The 19,600-nt window shown below is 40.8% G+C and overlaps 1 protein-coding gene across 2 annotated transcripts in view; it reads right to left on the minus strand.

Annotated features, from left to right (window-relative positions):
- Nucleotides 1-18,063, minus strand: part of LOC110525666 (glycerol-3-phosphate acyltransferase 4) — a 38,635-nt gene extending 20,572 nt beyond the window's left edge. The window contains exons 1-4 of one of the 2 annotated variants that reach the window (XM_021606002.3): nt 17,655-18,063; nt 9,225-9,917; nt 2,553-2,622; nt 2,144-2,444 (exon numbers count right to left, since the gene is read on the minus strand). In XM_021606002.3, the coding sequence (XP_021461677.1) occupies nt 2,144-2,444; nt 2,553-2,622; nt 9,225-9,398 (545 nt within the window). In that variant the 5' untranslated portion in view covers nt 9,399-9,917; nt 17,655-18,063. The remainder of the gene's footprint in view (nt 1-2,143; nt 2,445-2,552; nt 2,623-9,224; nt 9,918-17,654) is intronic. The other variant, XM_036979776.2, reaches the window with a different exon arrangement.
- Nucleotides 18,064-19,600: the final 1,537 nt, after the last annotated feature.

Raw genomic sequence — 19,600 nt, forward strand, 5'->3', positions numbered from 1 at the left:
GTCTAGCTAGCTCCATTTTCTGATATTACACGTTTCTAATTTTGTCAGAAAGTCATTTTCATTTCAAGTTAAAATGTACTGTTAGCTAGCTAGCTAATGTTAGCTGGCTGTTTAGCTAGCTAACGTTACTTGTATGATCTGTTTAGTAATATTATTCTTATCGCAAAGCCATTTGCATTGCTACTTATAGTCTAATGTTAGCTAGCTAACATTGAACCTGATTGGTTAGCTACCTGCATATTCATGCAGGGTAGTAACGTTATGAGTTGGAATTATGGTTCATTGTTTAGCTAGTCAGCTAAAAAGACTCCACTATGCAAGTAACTATTTCAATAGAATGTTTATGATGTCACTGCGACAACTGTCGATAGACGTAGCTGGTAAATTCATTCTAGCTATCTACTCAGATTTCAGAGCACTCTAGTCTGAGTGTGCCAGAGCGCAGAATATCTGACACATTTACAAACGCTCAATACCGGTTGAATATGGCCTGTGTCAGTAAACCTTGGCAAAAAAAAGCGTAATTAGGGGGCCTCCCGAGTGGCGCAGTAGCCTAAGGCTGTGCCACTAGAGATTCTGTGTTCGAGTCCATGCTCTGTCACGACCGGGAGACCCATGGGGCGGCAGGTAGGACTCTCCCCAATCAATGACTTTAATTAAAACAACCAGGCAAGCCTCCCGAGTGGCGCAGCGGTCTACGGGTTCAATCCCGGGCTGTGTCGTGACCGGGAGACCCATGAGGCGTTGCGAATTTGGCCCAGTGTCATCCGAGTTGGGGGAGGGTTTGGCCAGCATGGATTTCCTTGTCCCATCGCGCACGAGCAACTTCTGTGGCGGGCCGGGTGCAGTGCACTCTGACACGGTCGCCATGTGTACGCTGTTTCATCCGACACATTGGTGCGGCTGGCTTCCGGGTTAAGTGGGCATTGTGTCAAGAAGCAGTGTAGCTTGGTTGGGTTGCGTTTCAGGGAAAGCACGACTCTCAACCTTCGCCTCTCCCGAGTCTGTACGATTGTCGATGAGACAAGACTTTAACTACCAACTCGATACCACGAAATTGTGGAGAAAAAGGGGTACTTTTTTTTTTTTTTAAACAAGCGTAATTAAATTGTTGCCAGCAGCACAGTTGCAGTCACCAACGGATAACAGATAACATAAAAACAGCCTAAACAGCTCTGCTAGGGCAAATAAAATGGTCAGAGTGAGCTGTTCTCTTATTTGTGTCTAGAAGTATCTAGCAAGCTAGCCAACGTTAGCTTGAATGCTTGACTGTTGCTGTTAGGTCAGAACGCTCGGATCAACCCTACTTTTCATCAAGAGCATCCAGTGTGCGCTCTGGACGCTCCAAGAGCGAAATGCTCAGAATTTACGAACGGCGAATCCGACATCAAAGCCCAGAGCACACTGGCACTCCAGATTAATTTTTTGAACACACCCGTAGTATAAACCAACCTAGGTGTCTTGAAGTCTTTGGTTGTTTAGTACATAGCCTCATATGTGAATATTTAAAGAGATGGGTGGGGCTAAAGCGTTTAAGAGGGTGTGAACGATGCTGAATGGGTGTAGACAAAGAAGAGCTCTCCTGTAGGTACCAAAACATTCAAGGGCCATTTTCTCAAAAGTGAGGTTACAAGTTTATCAACTTTCAAAGCAAAATTACTTTCCCATTATTTCTCAACTGTAGTGTATGCTCCGAGTCTCTACTTTTATCCAATGTAAAAAACACCATTTCAAATTTTGCTGAATAAAACCGAATCGAGCTGGTCAGTCACAAATATGGTATTTCTGTTTTAAATTTTGTATAAATCTGCAAACATTTCTAAAAACCTGTTTTTGCTTTGTCATTTTGGGGTATTGTGTGTAGATTAATGAGGTTAAAAAAACATTTAACCAAGGATGTAACGTAACAAAATGTGGAAAATGTCGAGGGGTCTGAATACTTTCCAAATGCACTGTACACAGATTACAATGAATTCCCATGATATAATAAGAGTGTGTCATATGTTCTCTAGGAGAAACAAGGAGAGGTTTCTGAGGTCAGCCTGTACATCTTTGTTTACACATGTCATAAAACAGAGAGTGTTATTACTGAACCAACCAGCGCCACATCTGATCCCTTCCCCTAACCTTGACCCGGTCTTACCTGAGAGGCAGAAGGAAGCCGTAGCGGATCACCACCCCCAGCCCCCACAGGACAGTCAGCCTCAGACTGATGTGCTGGAAGTTGTAGTTGCTACGGGTCAGCAGGTTCCATGACTCCAGCTCCTCAGCAGAAAACCTCTTGGTCACCTCGTCGTCCATGATGCTCTCAACTCCTTGCCGGCAGAAGTAGAAGATGTCGGACATCTCAAACTCGGAGGCATGGTCCAGGTCCCGGTTACTGCCACTGCGCCGGATCTCCTTTATCTCCTCCTCCAGGGAGGTGGGCTCCTTGGCGATGATGGCTGAAATGCAACGGGGAGACATGGGAAATGGTTAACCACTACCAATTTACCCATCAGACACACTCATTAACAACAACAACACACTCATACACAGAGCCCGTCACTCACCATTAGAGTAAGGCTTGTACAAGAGATGGTTGTTGTCCTTGGCTCCTCTTTCAATCCTATGTGTGGCCCACTACAAGCAGAGTCATTTAAAGTAGACAGATGTTAGCTTACATTTTGCAGAGAAAAAAAACTTTCTGTCTCATTCAGACAATAATCAAATTCTAAACAATAGACCGACCAAATAAAATGTCATAAAATGACAAACAGCATCATGCCTTATTACAGAAATGATGTTGGTTTGTCAGATTAGATAATAAAATGACAGCTAGGTCTATATAGATATGTCCATTGTCTTTTATCCACAACACTTGAGTTCATAAAGACTTGCAATAAATTGCAGACATTATCTCAACAAGTGCCATTTTCAATAGGCCTATATTTCAGAAACTGAAACAGTAGAACATCAAATCTGTTAACGCTACTATGATGATAAGTTATTGATATTAGCTGGTGTTACAATTCCAAGGCAGACAGATATTGTGAGGGACACATATTTGTTGTTCGTTTTATGTAGGCCTCAAAGAACAGTCACCTAAGCTGAACGCACTGCAGATGTGAAAATTGTATCTGTATGTGCACACTTAAGACAAATACTAATCTAGTAAGAGGCTGGAAAAGAACAGAGTGTTCCCCATGCCTTGGCAATAACAGTCAGAACAGGAAGGATGAAGTGGGAGGGGATCTGCTGTTCTCAACCTTCACTCAACCCCAGGCACTAAGCAAGTTCACACAACACATTACATCATTATAAGATCCTGATGTTCATAAAGACAGACAGACAACAGAGCAGAATTCTGCTGCCAGAACATTCCAATCTGCTCAAGCATCCATCTTATACATCCACAATACTCCAATACAGTTCTGAGAGCCAAATGGCTAATGGAAGTAGCTCAGAGCACCTAGCTAACAAAAATGCTAAGAAAAGAAGGTGTTCACATTCTAAAAGGCTCTACCAGGCAACTGGCCTTGCCAGTAGGTGAGGTTCATCTGATCAACTGCTGCACAACATTCCTCTGACAGGACTGGACATTTACTAGACTGACCACCTGTGGAGAAGATCATTTCAACAGAGGTAGAGGCGAAGCATCTTTGCTACTACGTGGTGCAAGGCCAATGTCAACAGCGCTACAGACGGACACAGTTCTCTTTAGAAACTGAAACTGACCGTTATGCCTTTTGAAAGAACACTGTTCACCGACGGGAGATGTTACAGTTGTTTACAACAAAATCATTACTGACATCAAAATACCATGACATGTGAATCATAAGACTAAAGGGCAGCTTATAGGGACACCAATGTGTATGTTTGGGTGTAGGCTAGTAAAGGAGGAGCATAGCAATCCTGTTGAGTCAGTAAACTGGAACAAGGAAAAGCAAGGCCAACACATCAATTACGGCAGAGGGGTGTGGTAGCACATGATTAGGATTATGCAAAAACATTGCTGGTGTTTGATACCTCTACATACTCACTGCATAGGCTAGATTGAGTTCCAAGCTCCCTTGTCCATTCTCTACTCTGCAGTTGATGTAATCTTGCTGATGCTATGTCATCAGTCTGGTATACAAGAGAGTCAGGTATATCTTTGCAATATTACCCTTCTCTGCATGAGATCTGATATACTAAGCATGGAGAGTAAGTTCCTGTCCATACCCTAGATCAGAGATCATCAACTGGATTCAGCCGCGGGACAATTTTTTCTGGAGAGGATGGTCGAGGGGCCGGAACTTAATTATAAATCATTTGTAGACTACAAATTGACCGCCAGAAGCCAAAACATAAATAATATTTTCAAACCTTGCTTACATTTGTATACGATCATGTGTCTCTCTATTATGTGTGGGAATACTTGGGAATAGATTTCTTAAATTAAAATAATTTGGAGCTGATTTCCTGGTGTTTAAAAGTATTTTATGTCCCCCAAAAATTATAATAATAAAATAAACGTTTTTTTTTGGGGGGGGGGGGGGCAAATAAAACCACCCGCTGGCTGCCAGTTGGGAGATCCTTCCCTGGATAGCAAGACGATTCCCAGAGCCCAGCTCACACATAGGCTGCTACATGCACATATACCTGTTATGAGGTTACATTCGTGACTTAAGTTACCAGCAGCACACGATGTGATTTCCACATGTTGGAGACTTTAATCATTGAAGCAATACCAAGGTCTTGTATTTGCAGAAACCAAGTGAAATATAACCTGTCATACAATCACCTAGTTTCCAACAATCTGTCATTTTAACCCTTTACTTCTACCATACAAATGCTGGTTGACTAGACTAGGCACTACTGCGAGCTGAAAAGCTCTCATATATCAAGCCCCTGCCATCTCCCTCCGGACCATTTATTTTTGGCACTAGAATTCACTCTCAAAGGGGTTCGCTGGAAACTGCTGACAGACTTACTTTCGACACTTAAGAAAGGAAAGGAAGAAAGAGGGTGATAACCTTCTCTGGTTTCAGCTCTAGTTCAGTTTTAGCAAGGGCTCACTAGTGAGATATGAACAGGCAGCTAGGCTCCCACCAACCATTGAAACTTCAGATTCATCATATTGAGAGACGCTTTTTAACCCATCAGTAGGCTAAACAAGGCCAGAATGGTTGATCAAGTAGGGTCAGAAGCACAGATCCTACAAAGTAAACTTCATGCCTAAGGGTCTATTTTCATTGACAAGAATTAAGGATAATTTTTTAGAGATTCTCGAGAGGTATCGATTGTCGAGAGACATTACTGCAATGTTAACTTGCGTATTTCTCACATCTTGAACGCACACAACAATCACCCGACAATTGCACGCCTCAAAGCAAGGCAGTGTAAACAGTTGTTTCTTTGAGCCCAACATTCATACAGTAATTTGTTTTAAGGTCATTTTAATAAGCTGAAACTATACTTTTATATTCGTATGAGAGGTGTAAACGTTCATGTTTGATATGTTAACGTTACGTGTTAGACTGTTTAGCTAGCTGTGTTCTTGTCTTGCAAGCTACATTTAGCTAATGCGTGTACAAATAAATCATCTGCAAGAGTTCGAAGCAGTGGGTGATGAAAAATGTGTATGAGAGGATTGTCCACCTGGCTGTGGAGCGCAGAAAGGACAAGTCTGTTGTCTACAAGAAGCCAGAGTCACTACCCCCAAAACCCAACATCTCTGCCAACATCGCCACAGTGCCAAAGCCTGCTAAACCAGCTACCATTATTACCAGACACACACAAAAATTCACCAGCTGAAGAACATTCTAGAACCTGCCTTGAACATTCAACCAACAACATCCATATTCAGTTACACTGACATTGTAGTATAATATAGAGATCCTAGTATGCTCACAATTGCATTGTGGTATAGATATTGCTAGCTGTTGTACATACTGTATGTATTTAACAGTGTTTTCTATAATCTTTTTTACAAGTGTACTGCTCACCAGAGCCCGGACTTGAACCCGATCGAACATCTAGAATGTCTCGCCTGATCCCGCCTGCCTTCCGCTTTTGTGGACATTTATTCCCATTGTTAGAGTGGTCAGTATATTGTCAGCATATAGATAATCTCTGATCACTATCACTAGCTAAACATTATCTAGGTAGCTAACTTGATTCTTCTTAGATGTACTGCTAAAGTTAAAAAATAATTGGATTTATGTAAACATGGGCTAGAGAAGGTTTCCTATGACCATATTTTTTGCTCCAGTCTCGGCACTATTCTTTTTAAATATGAGTCACATTGAGATTGACATAAGAATTTAAAACGGGTAAGTCCATTTGAATTCAATCACTTTTTGACTATCCCTTTAACGTCAATTATCAGATTCACATATGTTGTAACTTAGACCGTACATCTTCTAAGGGTTTTGTGTTGTGCCCGCCATAGGTTGAGACAAAACATGCTCTTGAATAGGTTGATATAAAAAAAACTTCACAAAACGGTGCAGAGCGTTCAATTAAGCTGCTGGGGAGGGCAAGGAGACCCCCAGCTCCGCTAAAACCATTGACAACTACATGCCATTTAAGGGATTGTTAAATATTATACATATTTGGTTTTTAATATCATCACCTCTTGAAAAGGATAGTCAGAACGATTAGTCAACATTAAGTTCTATCAGAGTTATACAAATCAAATTTTATTGGTCACACACATTTTTAGCAGATGTTATTGCGGTTGTAGCGAAATTCTTGCACAGCAAGTAACTGCCTGCTTCTCATGATCAGTAATGCATGTATTTTCAGATACATGAGGCTGGGTATTCTATCCATTTGGCATGTAGCTAGCTAGCTAAGCCAACAACATGTGTCATTTAGCTTACTTAGTCAGAGATTAGGCTTTTGGAAAGAGCTTGACATCGGCGAGTCCTCGTCCGGGTAAAGTTGTCAGTCGGAATACAGTCATCACCACTGTAGATGGCAAGCAAATCAAACAATATTTGGATACAAAACTGCCAGGGCATTCAAGTCAACATTCTCTGATGTGTGGACCTCTAACCATCTTAGTGTTACCATTTGAAAGTTGAACTTTCAATTGAATTCCATTTTAGTACATTTATCAGCCAAAACATGACGCCCACCCTGTATTCAAGAGCATGTTGTGTCTAAAGAAATGGTTGGCACAACAGAAAAACGGATTATGTAAAATAGGGTCTAAGCTACAACATATGTCAATATGAATTTGAGTTTACACGTTTATTTTTGCACCATTTTTATTTTAAACTATTGAAAGAAATTATAAAGTAGTTCGACAACCCTGTTTATAAACTTTTAATTTATATAAATTAGAGGTCAACCGATTATGATTTTTCAACGCCGATACCGATTATTGGAGGACCAAAAAAGCCGATACCGATTAATCGGCCGTTTTTTTGTTGTTGTAATAATGACATTTACAATGATACTGAATTAACACTTATTTTAACTTAATATAATACATCAATAAAATCTATTTAGCCTCAAGTAAATAATGAAACATGTTCAATTTGGTTTAAATAATGCAAAAACAAAGTGTTGGAGAAGAAAGTAAAAGTGCAATATGTGCTATGTAAGAAAGCTAACGTTTGAGTTCCAAGCTCAGAACATGAGAACATATGAAAGCTGGTGGTTCCTTTTAACATGAGTCTTCAATACTCCCAGGTAAGAAGTTTTAGGTTGTAGTTATTATAGGAATTATAGGACTATTTCCCTCTATACCATTTGTATTTCATTAACCTTTGACTATTGGATGTCCTTATAGGCACTTTACTATTGCCAGTGTAACAGTATAGCTTCCGTCCCTCTCCTCGCTCCTCCCTTGGCTCGAACCAGCAACACAATGACAATTAACACACGCTAACTAGCTGGCCATTTCACTTCGGTTACACGAGCCTCATCTCGGTAGTTGATAGGCTTGAAGTCATAAAAAGCGCAATGCTTGACACACAACGAAGAGCTGCTCGCAAAACGCACGAAAGTGCTGTTTGAATTCATGTTTACGCGCCTGCTTCTGCCTACCACAGCTCAGTCAGATGCAACACAGGACACGCTAGATAATATCTAGTAATATCATCAACCATGTGTAGTTAACTAGTGATTATGATTGATTGTTTTTTGCTAGTTTAAGTTTAATGCTAGCTAGCAACTTACCTTGGCTTACTGCATTTGTGTAACAGGCAGTCAGTCTCCTTGTGGAGTGCAACGAGAGAGAGCCAGGTCGTTATTGCGTTGGACTAGTTAACTGTAAGGTTGCAAGATTGGATCCCCCGAGCTGACACGGTGAAAATCTGTCGTTCTGCCCCTAAACAAGGCAGTTAACCCACCGTTCCTAGGCCGTCATTGAAAATAAGAATGTGTTCTTAACTGACTTGCCTAGTTAAATAAAGGTATATAAAAAAATATTTTTTTTTTTTAAATGGGCAAATCGGTGCCCAAAAATACCGATTTCCGATTGTTATGAAAACTTGAAATCGGCCCTAATTAAATCGGCCATTCCGATTAATCGGTCGACCTCTAATATAAATCTAAATTTATATTTTCCAGATTTAGACATGTCTCATGGTAAACTTTGAGCATCTTTATTTCTCAAATGTTTTGGCATTCAGGTCCAAAAAGTAACTTTCTGAACACTTGTACAATGGGAAAATATGTGCGGAAGGTTTCGTACGAATCAATATCAAAAGCTTACTCTTTTGGCAGTAGCCCATTATATTGACAAGCATGACATTGTTGAGTCATTGATTATTCTTGTGTGCTATTACACACTCCTTATATAAAGTGTACACCACATGTTCTGCCTCAGCCTCCCTGTGACAACATACGGGTTTGGCAAGACTTCATGGGAAGGAAATGAAGCACAGTGAAAATACAGACCTGAACTGAACTCACACAATGGAGCTTTGATGTAGGAGGTGAGGGATTGGAGATGGGGAGTAAGCGCATGACCTACAGAAAACTGCATTCCCATTCCTAAGCCCCAGTTTAGGTCAAGTGCACGTTCACACGGGGAACTGCCACATCACTGCACGGTGAGCATAATCCATGCACTCCACTCAAGTCTAATTCAGTCATAAATGTTGTGTGAAATGTATATGCCTAGCATCCATTAGTGATCATTCATATTAATCATACATGTGCAAATGTCAGATGTGATGTCCTCTCTGACCAGAAACTGATAACATCAATGAACCCCTGCAAACACTTAAGTGGTTCACCCTCACCTCAAAGATCTTCAGTAGTGTTTTCATGTAGAGCTGTCGAATGCCAAAGGACACTCCAAAGATGGCAGGCACGATGATGAAGACCAGCAGTAGGGTGAACCACACCGTGAAGGAGATGCCCAGGAGAATGCACAGCAGGTTATCAAAGGGGTTGAAGTCTAAGAACAGGCCCATCTTGAGGCTTTAGGGGGAAGTGTGGGGATCCTACTACACAGAATATAAAGGCAAGTCAACAGCAGGAGAGGACAGTGCCTCACTTGTTAGCCTTTTAGGACCTTGGTCTCAGTTCTCAGCCAGAACACGGCCTTCATTAAGACGTCTGAGGGACCAGACTCCTCCTCCAACTGGCCAGTGAATCCATGGCTGTAGAGGACAGCATCTTGCTACTGCCTCTCCCAGCTTTAGAAATGTGTTACAGCAACTGGGCCTTCCAGTCAAGTTATTTTCTTTAGCTTCCTATCATTCAAACTTAATGTGGTGCATTGGTCGACAATGAAAAACTGAGAAGAACTCAACAAAAAATAATAATTCCATCCTGCACTACTCTAAAAAAAAATGTTTTTTTAAAGAATTGTTTCAAATGTGTCAACAATAGAACATAAGCCTTTGTTTTTGGAGCCTGAAAGGGATTGAGAATATTGTGTTGAAATGATCCAAAAGTAGCAAGCCTCTTCAGTTGAGCATCCCATGCACCTGAAAGAAATGTAAACAAAAAAGGAAGGTTAGTCTACTCTGTTTGTTAACAAAGGCAAAGGACTCTGGGTTGCAACCATTGAAAACTCCCAGGTGTCCCAAAGGTATTAGGCCTTCAACTCAACTCTGCACTTCAAAGCCAGTTCCATTCCATCGTTCCCCTCTAATCAGTGACTGATTTAGACCTGGGACACCAGGTGTGTGCAATTAATTATTAGGTAGAACAGAAAACCAGCAGGCTCCGGACCTTGGCCTAGGGTTAGGTGGTATACCGTATTTTACGGTAAACCGGTATTGATGCACAGAACGGTTGGGGTTTTTACTTTACCTTCTATAACGGTATTTTAATGTTTGGATTGTTAAATGTGATACGCCGTGTGTAACGTCTGTTTTTATAGTTTACTCAGCTATCTGAGTCATCTCTCTCCGCTCTCCCTCTTCATGCCGCTTTCCACACAGACCTAGCCGCGCCTCGTCACTCAGGGAGCGCATTTGTTGATGCTTGACCATGAGACACTTGCATTCAGTCTGCATGGTCAATGTTGATGACAATGATGCTGTTTTCACTTCTTCTGCTTCTTAAAACAGTGCATAAGGAAAGTATTCAGACCCCTTGACGTTTTCCACATTTTGTTACAATATAGCCGTATTCTAAAATGTATTAAATTATTTGTTTTCCTCATCAATCTACACACAATACCCCATAATGACAAAGCAAAAAGTATTTTAGAAATGTTTGCAAATGTATAAAAAAATTTTAAAAAGTAATGGGTTATTTTTGAACAGTCATCAAACTCGGAATTCCAACTCGGGAAACACAGGCCTCATTCTACAGTCGTGACCAAAAGTTTTGAGAATGACACAAATATTAATTTCCACAAAGTCTGCTACCTCAGTTTGTATCATGGCAAATTGCATATACTCCAGAATGTTATGAAGAGTGATCAGATGAATTGCAATTAATTGCAAAGTCCCTCTTTGTCATGCAAATTAACTGAATCCCCACAAAATATTTTCACCGCATTTCAGCCCTGCCACAAAAGGACCAGCTGACATCATGTCAGTGAGTCTCTCGTTAACACAGGTGTGAGTGTTGACAAGGACAAGGCTGGAGATCACTCTGTCATGCTGATTGAGTTCGAAAAACAGACTGGAAGCTTCAAAAGGAGGGTGGTGCTTGGAATCATTGTTATTCCTCTGTCAACCATGGTTACCTGCAAGGAAACACATGCCGTCATCATTGCTTTGCACAAAAAGGACTTCACAGGCAAGGATATTGCTGCCAGTAAGATTGCACCTAAATCAACCATTTATCGGATCATCAAGAGCTTCAAGGAGAGCGGTTCAATTGTTGTGAAGAAGGCTTCAGGGCGCCCAAGAAAGTCCAGCAAACGCCAAGATCGTCTCCTAAAGTTGATTCAGCTGCGGGATCGGGGCACCAACATTACAGAGCTTGCTCAGGAATGGCAGCAGGCAGGTGTGAGTGCATCAGCACGCACAATGAGGAGGATGGTTTAGAGGATGGCCTGGTGTCAAGAAGGGCACTTCTCTCCAGGAAAAACATCAGGGACAGACTGATATTCTGCAAAAAGGTACAGGGATTGGACTGTTGAGGACTGGGTTTTTTTCTCTGATGAATCCCCTTTCCAATTGTTTGGGGAATCCGGAAAAAGCTTGTCCGGAGAAGACAAGGTGAGCGCTAGAGGTCGACCGAATAATCGGAATGGCCGATTAATTAGGGCCGATTTCAAGTTTTCATAACAATCGGTAATCTGTATTTTTGGACACCGATTTGCCCATTTTTTTACACCTTTATTTAACTAGGCAAGTCAGTTAAGAACACATTCTTATTTTCAATGACGGCCTAGGAACGGTGGGTTAACTGCCTTGTTCAGGGGCAGAACGACAGATTTTTACCTTGTCAGCTCGGGGATTAGTTTTTGCAACCTTCCGGTTACTAGTCCAACGCTCTAACCACCTGCCTTACATTGCACTCCACAAGGAGCCTGCGTGGCAGGCTGACTACCTGTTATGCGAGGGCAGCAAGAAGCCATGGTAAGTTGCTAGCTAGCATTAAACTTATCTTATAAAAAACAATCAATCTTAACATAATCCCTAGTTAACTACACATGGTTGATGATATTACTAGTTTATCTAGCGTATCCTGCATTGCATATATTTGATGCGGTGCCTGTTAATTTCTCATTGAATCACAGCCTACTTCGACAAACGGGTGATGATTTGACAAGCGCATTTGCAAAAAAAGCACTGTTGTTACACCAATGTGTACCTAACCATAAACATCAAAGCCTTTCTTTAAAATCAATAGACAAGTATATATTTTTAAACCTGCATATTAAGTTAATATTGCCTGCTAAAATGTATTTCTTATAACTAGGGAAATTGTGTCATTTCTCTCGTGTTCCGTGCAAGCAGTCAGGGTATATGCAGCAGTTTGGGTCGCCTGGCTCATTGCGAACTGTGTGAAGTCCATTTATTCCTAACAAAGAACGTAGTTAATTTGCCAGAATTGTACATAATTATGACATAACATTGAAGGTTGTACAACGTAACAGCAATATTTAGACTTAGGGTTGCCATCCGTTAGATAAAATACGGAACAGTTCCGTATTTCACTGAAAGAATAAACGTTTTGTTTTCGAAATGATCATTTCCGGATTCTACCATTTTAATGACCAAAGGCTCGTATTTCTGTGTTATTATGTTATAATTAAGTGTATGATTTGATAGAGCAGTCTGACTTCTGACTGAGCGATGGTAGGCACCAGCAGGCTCGTAAGCATTCATTCAAACAGCACTTTCGTGCGTTTTGCCAGCAGCTCTTTGCTGTGCTTCAAGCATTGAGCTGTTTATGAGTTCAAGCCTATGAACTCCTGAAGATTAGGCTGGTGTAACCGATGTGAAATGGCTAGCTAGTTAGCGGGGGTGCACGCTAATAGCGTTTCAAATGTCACTCGTTCTGAGACTTGGAGTAGTTGTTCCCCTTGCTCTGCATGGGTAACGCTGCTTCGAGGGTGGCTGTTGTCGATGTGTTCCTGGTTCAAGCCCAGGTAGGGGCGAGGAGAGGGACGGAAGCTATACCGTTACACTGGCAATAGTAAAGTGCCTATGAGAATATGAAATACAAATCTTATAGAGAGAAATAGTCCTTTAATTCCTATAATAACTACAACCTAAAACGTCTTACCTGGGAATATTGAAGACTCGTGTTAAAAGGAACCACCAGCTTTCATATTTTCTCATGTTCTGAGCAAGGAAATTAAACGTTATCATTTTTACACAGCACATATTGCACTTTTACTTTCTTCTCCAACACTTTGTTTTTGCATTATTTAAACCAAATTGAACACGTTTCACATTTTTTAGGCTAAATAGATTTTATTGATGTATTATATTAAGTTAAAATAAGTGTTCATTCAGTATTGTTGTAATTGTCATTATTACAAATAAAAAAATAGGCTGATTAATCGGTATCAGCCTTTTTGGTCCTCCAATAATCGGTATCGCCGTTGAAAAATCATAATCGGTCAACCTCTAGTGAGCGCTACTGTCAGTCCTGTGTCATGCCAACAGTAAAGCATCCTCACAATTTTGCCTAATGAATAAGGAATGGTACCAACACACATCCTCCGAGAGCAACTTCTCCCAACCATCCAGGAACAGTTTGGTGAAGAACAATGCCTTTTCCAGCATGATGGAGCACCTTGCCATAATGCAAAAGTGATAACTAAGTGGCTCTGGGAACAAAACATTGATATTTTGGGTCCATCGCCAAGAAACTCCCCAGACCTTAATCCCATTGAGAACTTGTGGTCGATCCTCAAGAGGCGGATGAACAAAAATCCACAAATTCTGACAAACTCCAAGCATTGATTATGCAAGAATGGGCTGCAATCAGTCAGGATGTTGCCCCAGAAGTTAATTGACAGCATGCCAGGGCGGATTGCAGAGGTCAACACTGCAAATATTGACTCTTTGCATAAAAGCCTTTAACACTTATGAAATGCTTGTAATTATACTTCAGTATTCCATAGTAACATCTGACAAAAATATCTAGACACTGAAGCAGCAGACTTTGTGAAAATTAATATTTGTGTCATTCTCAAAACTTTTGGACACGACTTTAGAGCTCAGACTTTCCGACCTGAAGATCACTGACGTCATGATTTCACCTTGTATTTTTCCAAGTTGCCATTTGTTTTGAAAGCACCATGAAACTCTTGGTACCCTTCGCCAGCTCATATCTGTGGGAAGCTAGATTCAGTGCTCTTGTCTGCATTAAAACCAAATATCGATCCAAGTTGGATTTGACAGCAGAGATGAGGTGCGCACTGTCGACCACGCCCCCTGACTTTCAGAATCTCCGACTCGACATGCATCAAGCACACCCATCTCATTAGTGTTGGTGAGATAATGTATCTTATGTCTGACTAATTTGCAATCAGAAATATGGTCAGAATGTTTTTTAATTGACTGCCATAGCACCAAATAAAAAAAGTTAACATTGGCTGATAATTAGGCTACATCATTTTTTTCACATAGTTGGGGTCTCAAGAATTTTCAGATATCAAAATTGGATCGTGAGCCAAAAACGTTTGGGAACCCCTGCTGTACAGGCTTTTTTCTTTTCATTCTGTCATTTAGGTCAGTATTGTGGGGTAACCATCTGCAGTTTTCTCCTATCATAGCCATTCAACTCTGTAACTGTTTTAAAGTCACCATTGACCTCGTGGTGAAAACCCTAATCGGTTTCCTTCCTCTCCAGCAACTGTTAGGAAGGTCCCCTGTTTCTTTGTATTACTGGGTGTATTGATACACCATCCAAATTATAATTAATAACTTCACCATGCTCAAAAGGATTGTCAATGTGTATTTGTTTTCGACCCATCTACCAACAGGTGCTCTTATTTGTGAGGCCTTGGAAAACTTCCATGATCTTTGTGGTTGAATCTGTGTTTGAAATTCACTGCTCGACTGAGGGACCTTACAGATAATTTATATGTGTGAGCTGCAGAGATGAGGTAGTCATTCAAAAATCATGTTAAACACTATTAATGCACACAGAGTGAGTCCATCCAACATACACTACATTACCAAAAGTATGTGGACACCTGGTCATTGAACATCTCATTCCAAAATCATGGTCATTAATATGGAGTTGGTCCCCCTTTGCTGCTATTACAGCCTCCACTCTTCTGTGAAAGGCTTTCCACTAGATGTTGGAATATTGCTGCAGGGACTTGCTACCATTCAGCCACAAGAGCATTAATGAGGTCGGGCACTGATGTTGGGCGATTAGGCCTGGCTCGCAGTCGGCGTCCCAATTCATCCCAAAGGTGTTTGATGGGGTTGAGGTCAGGGCTCTGTGCAGGCCAGTCAATTTCTTCCACACCGATCTCGACAAATCATTTCTGTATGGAACTCACTTTGTGCACTAGGGCATTGTCATGCTGAAACAGAAAAGGGCTTTCTCCAAACTGTTTCCACAAAGTTGGAAGCACAGAATAGTCTAGAATGCCATTGTATGCTGTAGCATTAACATTTCCCTTCACTGGAACTAAAGGGCCTAGCCTGAACAATGAAAAACAGCCCCAGACCATTATTTCTCCTCCACCAAACTTTACAGTTGCCACTATGCATTGGAGCAGGAAGCGCTCTCCTACAAGTTTCCACTGCTCCAGAGTCCAATGGCGGAAAGCTTTACACCACTCCGGCTGATGCTTGGTATTGCACATGGTGATTTTAGGCTTGTGTGCGGCTGCTTGGCCATGGAAACCCATTTCATGATGCTCCCGACGAACTGTTCTTGATGTTGCTTCCAAAGGCAGTTTGGAACTCAGTAGTGAGTGTTGCAACCGAGGACAGACTATGTTTTACATGCTATGCACTTCAATACTCGGTGGTCCCATTCTGTGAGCTTGTGTGGCCTACCACTTCGCAGCTGTGCCGTTGTTGCTCCTATACGTTTCCACGTCACAATAACAGCACTTGCGGTGTCACGTTGAAAGTCACTGAGCTCTTCAGTAAGGACATTCTACTGCCAATGTTTGTCTATGGAGATTGCATGGCGGTGTGCTCGATTTTATACACCTGTCAGCAACAGGTGTGGCTGAAATAGCCGAATCCACATACTTTTGTATATATAGTGTATTATGTGAATTGTTAAGCAAATTTTTTATCCTGATTATATTTAGGCTTACCATAAACAAAGGGGTTGAAAGGTTATTGACTCAAGACATTTCAGCTTAATTTGTACAAATTTCGAAAAACAAAATTCCACCACACTATGGGGTATCGTGTGTAATGCCCTACAAATGCAAAACACAGTAACTAAGTGGGAATACTTTCTGAAGGCACTTTATCTATCTATACAGTTTGATTCTGCACCTAGGTAAAATGTGTTTTATATTGTATATTTGGTTATCTCCTCAATGACAATTGAACCAAGCATTCCATAACAATGAAAATAGTATATTTTAAATCAGGGGAGGATGGAGAACTATCTACACTTTTTGGAGAAAAAAATTATAATATGTACAACCATATGTACAACTTTGGGCAATATGACCAAATTCATATAGGAATGTGTTGTAGATCAGTCAATCATTAAAAGCAAGCATAATAAGTGGTAGATCTGTTCTATGTGCGCTGTTCTATGCTTCCTGTTCTTAAGTTTTGTTTTTGCTCTTCTACTTCCAGTTTTATACACTAGATTCAAACAACTGAAAATAAAATATTTTTGTTTATGGAAAATATATTTCACAGTGGTTTAAATGGTACAGTGATTATCTACACTATACTTGCTTGTTTCGTCACAAACTGAAATTGGGCAAACTATTAGAATTCTAGCAACCAGGTAATGGCGGAGCGATTTCTGCATAGTGCACCTTTAATAAAGTTTGAAATCGTTTATTTTTATGGACATAAAAACAATTTGTTGATTGTTCTCCATCCTCCCCCGATTCCGAATATAAAATGTTCATTGTCATGCTTGGTTAAAATAGCTGTCTAAGAGAGAGTTACGTTACCGAATATCCAAATATAAAACAAATTCTTACCTCAGTGCCTAACCGAACCATATACCTATATATATATGCTCTCTAAAAGTTTACTTTCCTTTGGATATTGTTTGAACCTTCGGACAGACCGCACAGACAACCGATATAGTACGTTTAAATGTAATTGTATTTAACATTATGGCTTGTATGAATATTTACACGATTTTACAGGTATTCGTTTCAGGGTGTAGTTACATACCAATTAATTGTGTTTACACAGCCAGATCAAATCAGACTAACGTACAGCTAACCAGCCGTTTCTGGTGTTATAGCTAGCCATGAAAGCTATATAGCTAGCTAGGCTGGCTGGCTATTTACAGTATAATTACATTATTTGGGGTGTAGAAATAGAGGGGACTGCTATTGTACCGTATGATAATCGATAAAATGATGCAGGTACATTTAACAAAAAAGTGATGTCATTAGTAACAGATAGGCTTTAAGATTTTACAGAGTTGCTAGCTACAGTAATGTGTCACGATTCATGCATCCATCCCCATATATCAACATCACACTACTAGCTGGCAAGCTAGGCTAATATTAAACTGTCGGGTTTTGAGTGCTAGCTAGCTAACGTTAGCTTTCTATCATGGAAGACGACGTTGACACGATAAGAACAATTAACTGAAACGTGTTTAGTTACAATTAATGTACTCACTGGTACCCAAGGTTGTCCGATCAGCAACGATGTTAGCCGTCTTTGTATCGGGCTTTGTTTCGGACCTCTCACATTGTTGTCTCCACCCGGTGGCTATCGGATAGTTGCGTGGATGCAACGTGATGAAAGTATTTCTGGACGAACTATGATGCTGCACATCAGATGTTCCTGCGATAATCTCGTTGGTTTTGGTGTCTCGTGTTTATCAGCAAGAACAAAAACACCTCCCTCAGTGTCTCTAAACTGACACCTGGTGGTGGGACGTGGAAACACTGAAGCATGGCTGGGTACTGACCACAAAAGACACATTTGCAACGCGTAACAGTAGGTCCAATATTGAGGGCAATCATACATCTGATTTAGTTAGTTAAAGCAATCCACGCTAGACTCAATATAAATCATAATCTCACATCATGATTTACAGTTGAACATATATGGTTTACACTAAAAATGTATCAAGTATAACAAGCGATCCAAACATTGATGACTGAGTTCCATTACATTACACAGGAGAGTCATTGGACGAAGGCGTCTTCAGTATGGGGGAGATTTGTTAAGAGCCTCGATTCTCAAATGTAACATTAACACGCGTTGCTTACGGTACGGTTTTGGAAGCATAATGATCTTTCATATCAGAGAGAAATAATTTTCTAAAATACAAAAGGTTAAATTGATATACGCCTTGATACAGTTAGTGTTCCCACATGGCCATATGTTACAGCGCCTTTTTATGGAAGACGAGAGGTTACCACATAGCACAAGAGCTAACCAAATAGCCACGGGAAGTAGTTTGGGGGTGGGAGTGCTGCAACTTCTTTGCAATGCCGATGATGCCTATATTGGTCTGGGCCCAGTGCACAACTTTTCAGAAAAAAAATATTTAAACTAAATGTATTTGAGTGTTTACCAGGATTTGAAATTTGAGTCTGATAATACTTGTGGAATATATAAATACTTGCTTGATTGATATGTTTTCCAGTTTCTTGAAATAGTCTGAAACTGAAATTGTCTATTAATTCCTGTTTCATTTTAGTAGTCACTCTTATTCACAGCGTTGCTTTGGCAAAATGGGTGGGGTTATATCCTGCCTGTTTGGCCCTGTCCGTGGGTATCATCGGATGGGGCCACAGTGTCTCCTGACCTCTCCTGTCTCAGCCTCCAGTATTTATGCTGCAGTAGTTTATGTGTCGGGGGGCTAGGGTCAGTCTGTTATATCTGGAGTACTTCTGTCTTATCCGGTGTCCTGCGTGATTTTAAGTATGCTCTCTATGGAACCCTGACCTGTTCACCGGACGTGCTACCTGTCCCAGACCTGCTGTTTTCAACTCTCTAGAGACAGCAGGAGCGGTAGAGATACTCTTAATGATCGGCTATGAAAAGCGAACTGACATTTACTCCTGAGGTGCTGACTTGCTGCACCCTCGACAACTACTGTGATTATTATTATTTGACCATGCTGGTCATTTATGTGCCACCCGGCACAGCCAGAAGAGGACTGGCCACCCCTCATAGCCTGGTTCCTCTCTAGGTTTCTTCCTAGGTTTTGGCCTTTCTAGGGAGTTTTTCCTAGCCACCGTGCTTCTACACCTGCATTGCTTGCTGTTTGGGCTTTTAGGCTGGGTTTCTGGACAGCACTTTGAGATATCAGCTGATGTAAGAAGGGCTATATAAATAGATTTGATGTCTCAATGTACTCAATTACTATATCGTGCATCGTTTTTCTCCATGGTGATGGAAAGTCTACAGGTACAAACCTAGATGACCAACCTACAGTGCATTCAGAAAGTATTCAGACCCCTTGACTTTTTTCACTTTGTTACATTAGAGCCTTTAAAATTGATTAAATGTTTTTTCCCCCTCTCTCAATCTACACACAATACCCCATAATGCCAAAGTAAACAGTTTTTTTGACATTTTTGCAAAAGTATAAAAAAATCTAACGGATA

This window comes from Oncorhynchus mykiss, chromosome 6 (assembly GCF_057628025.1).
Source record: "Oncorhynchus mykiss isolate SJ-2025 chromosome 6, ASM5762802v1, whole genome shotgun sequence".
NCBI classification, from domain to species: Eukaryota; Metazoa; Chordata; class Actinopteri; order Salmoniformes; family Salmonidae; genus Oncorhynchus; species Oncorhynchus mykiss.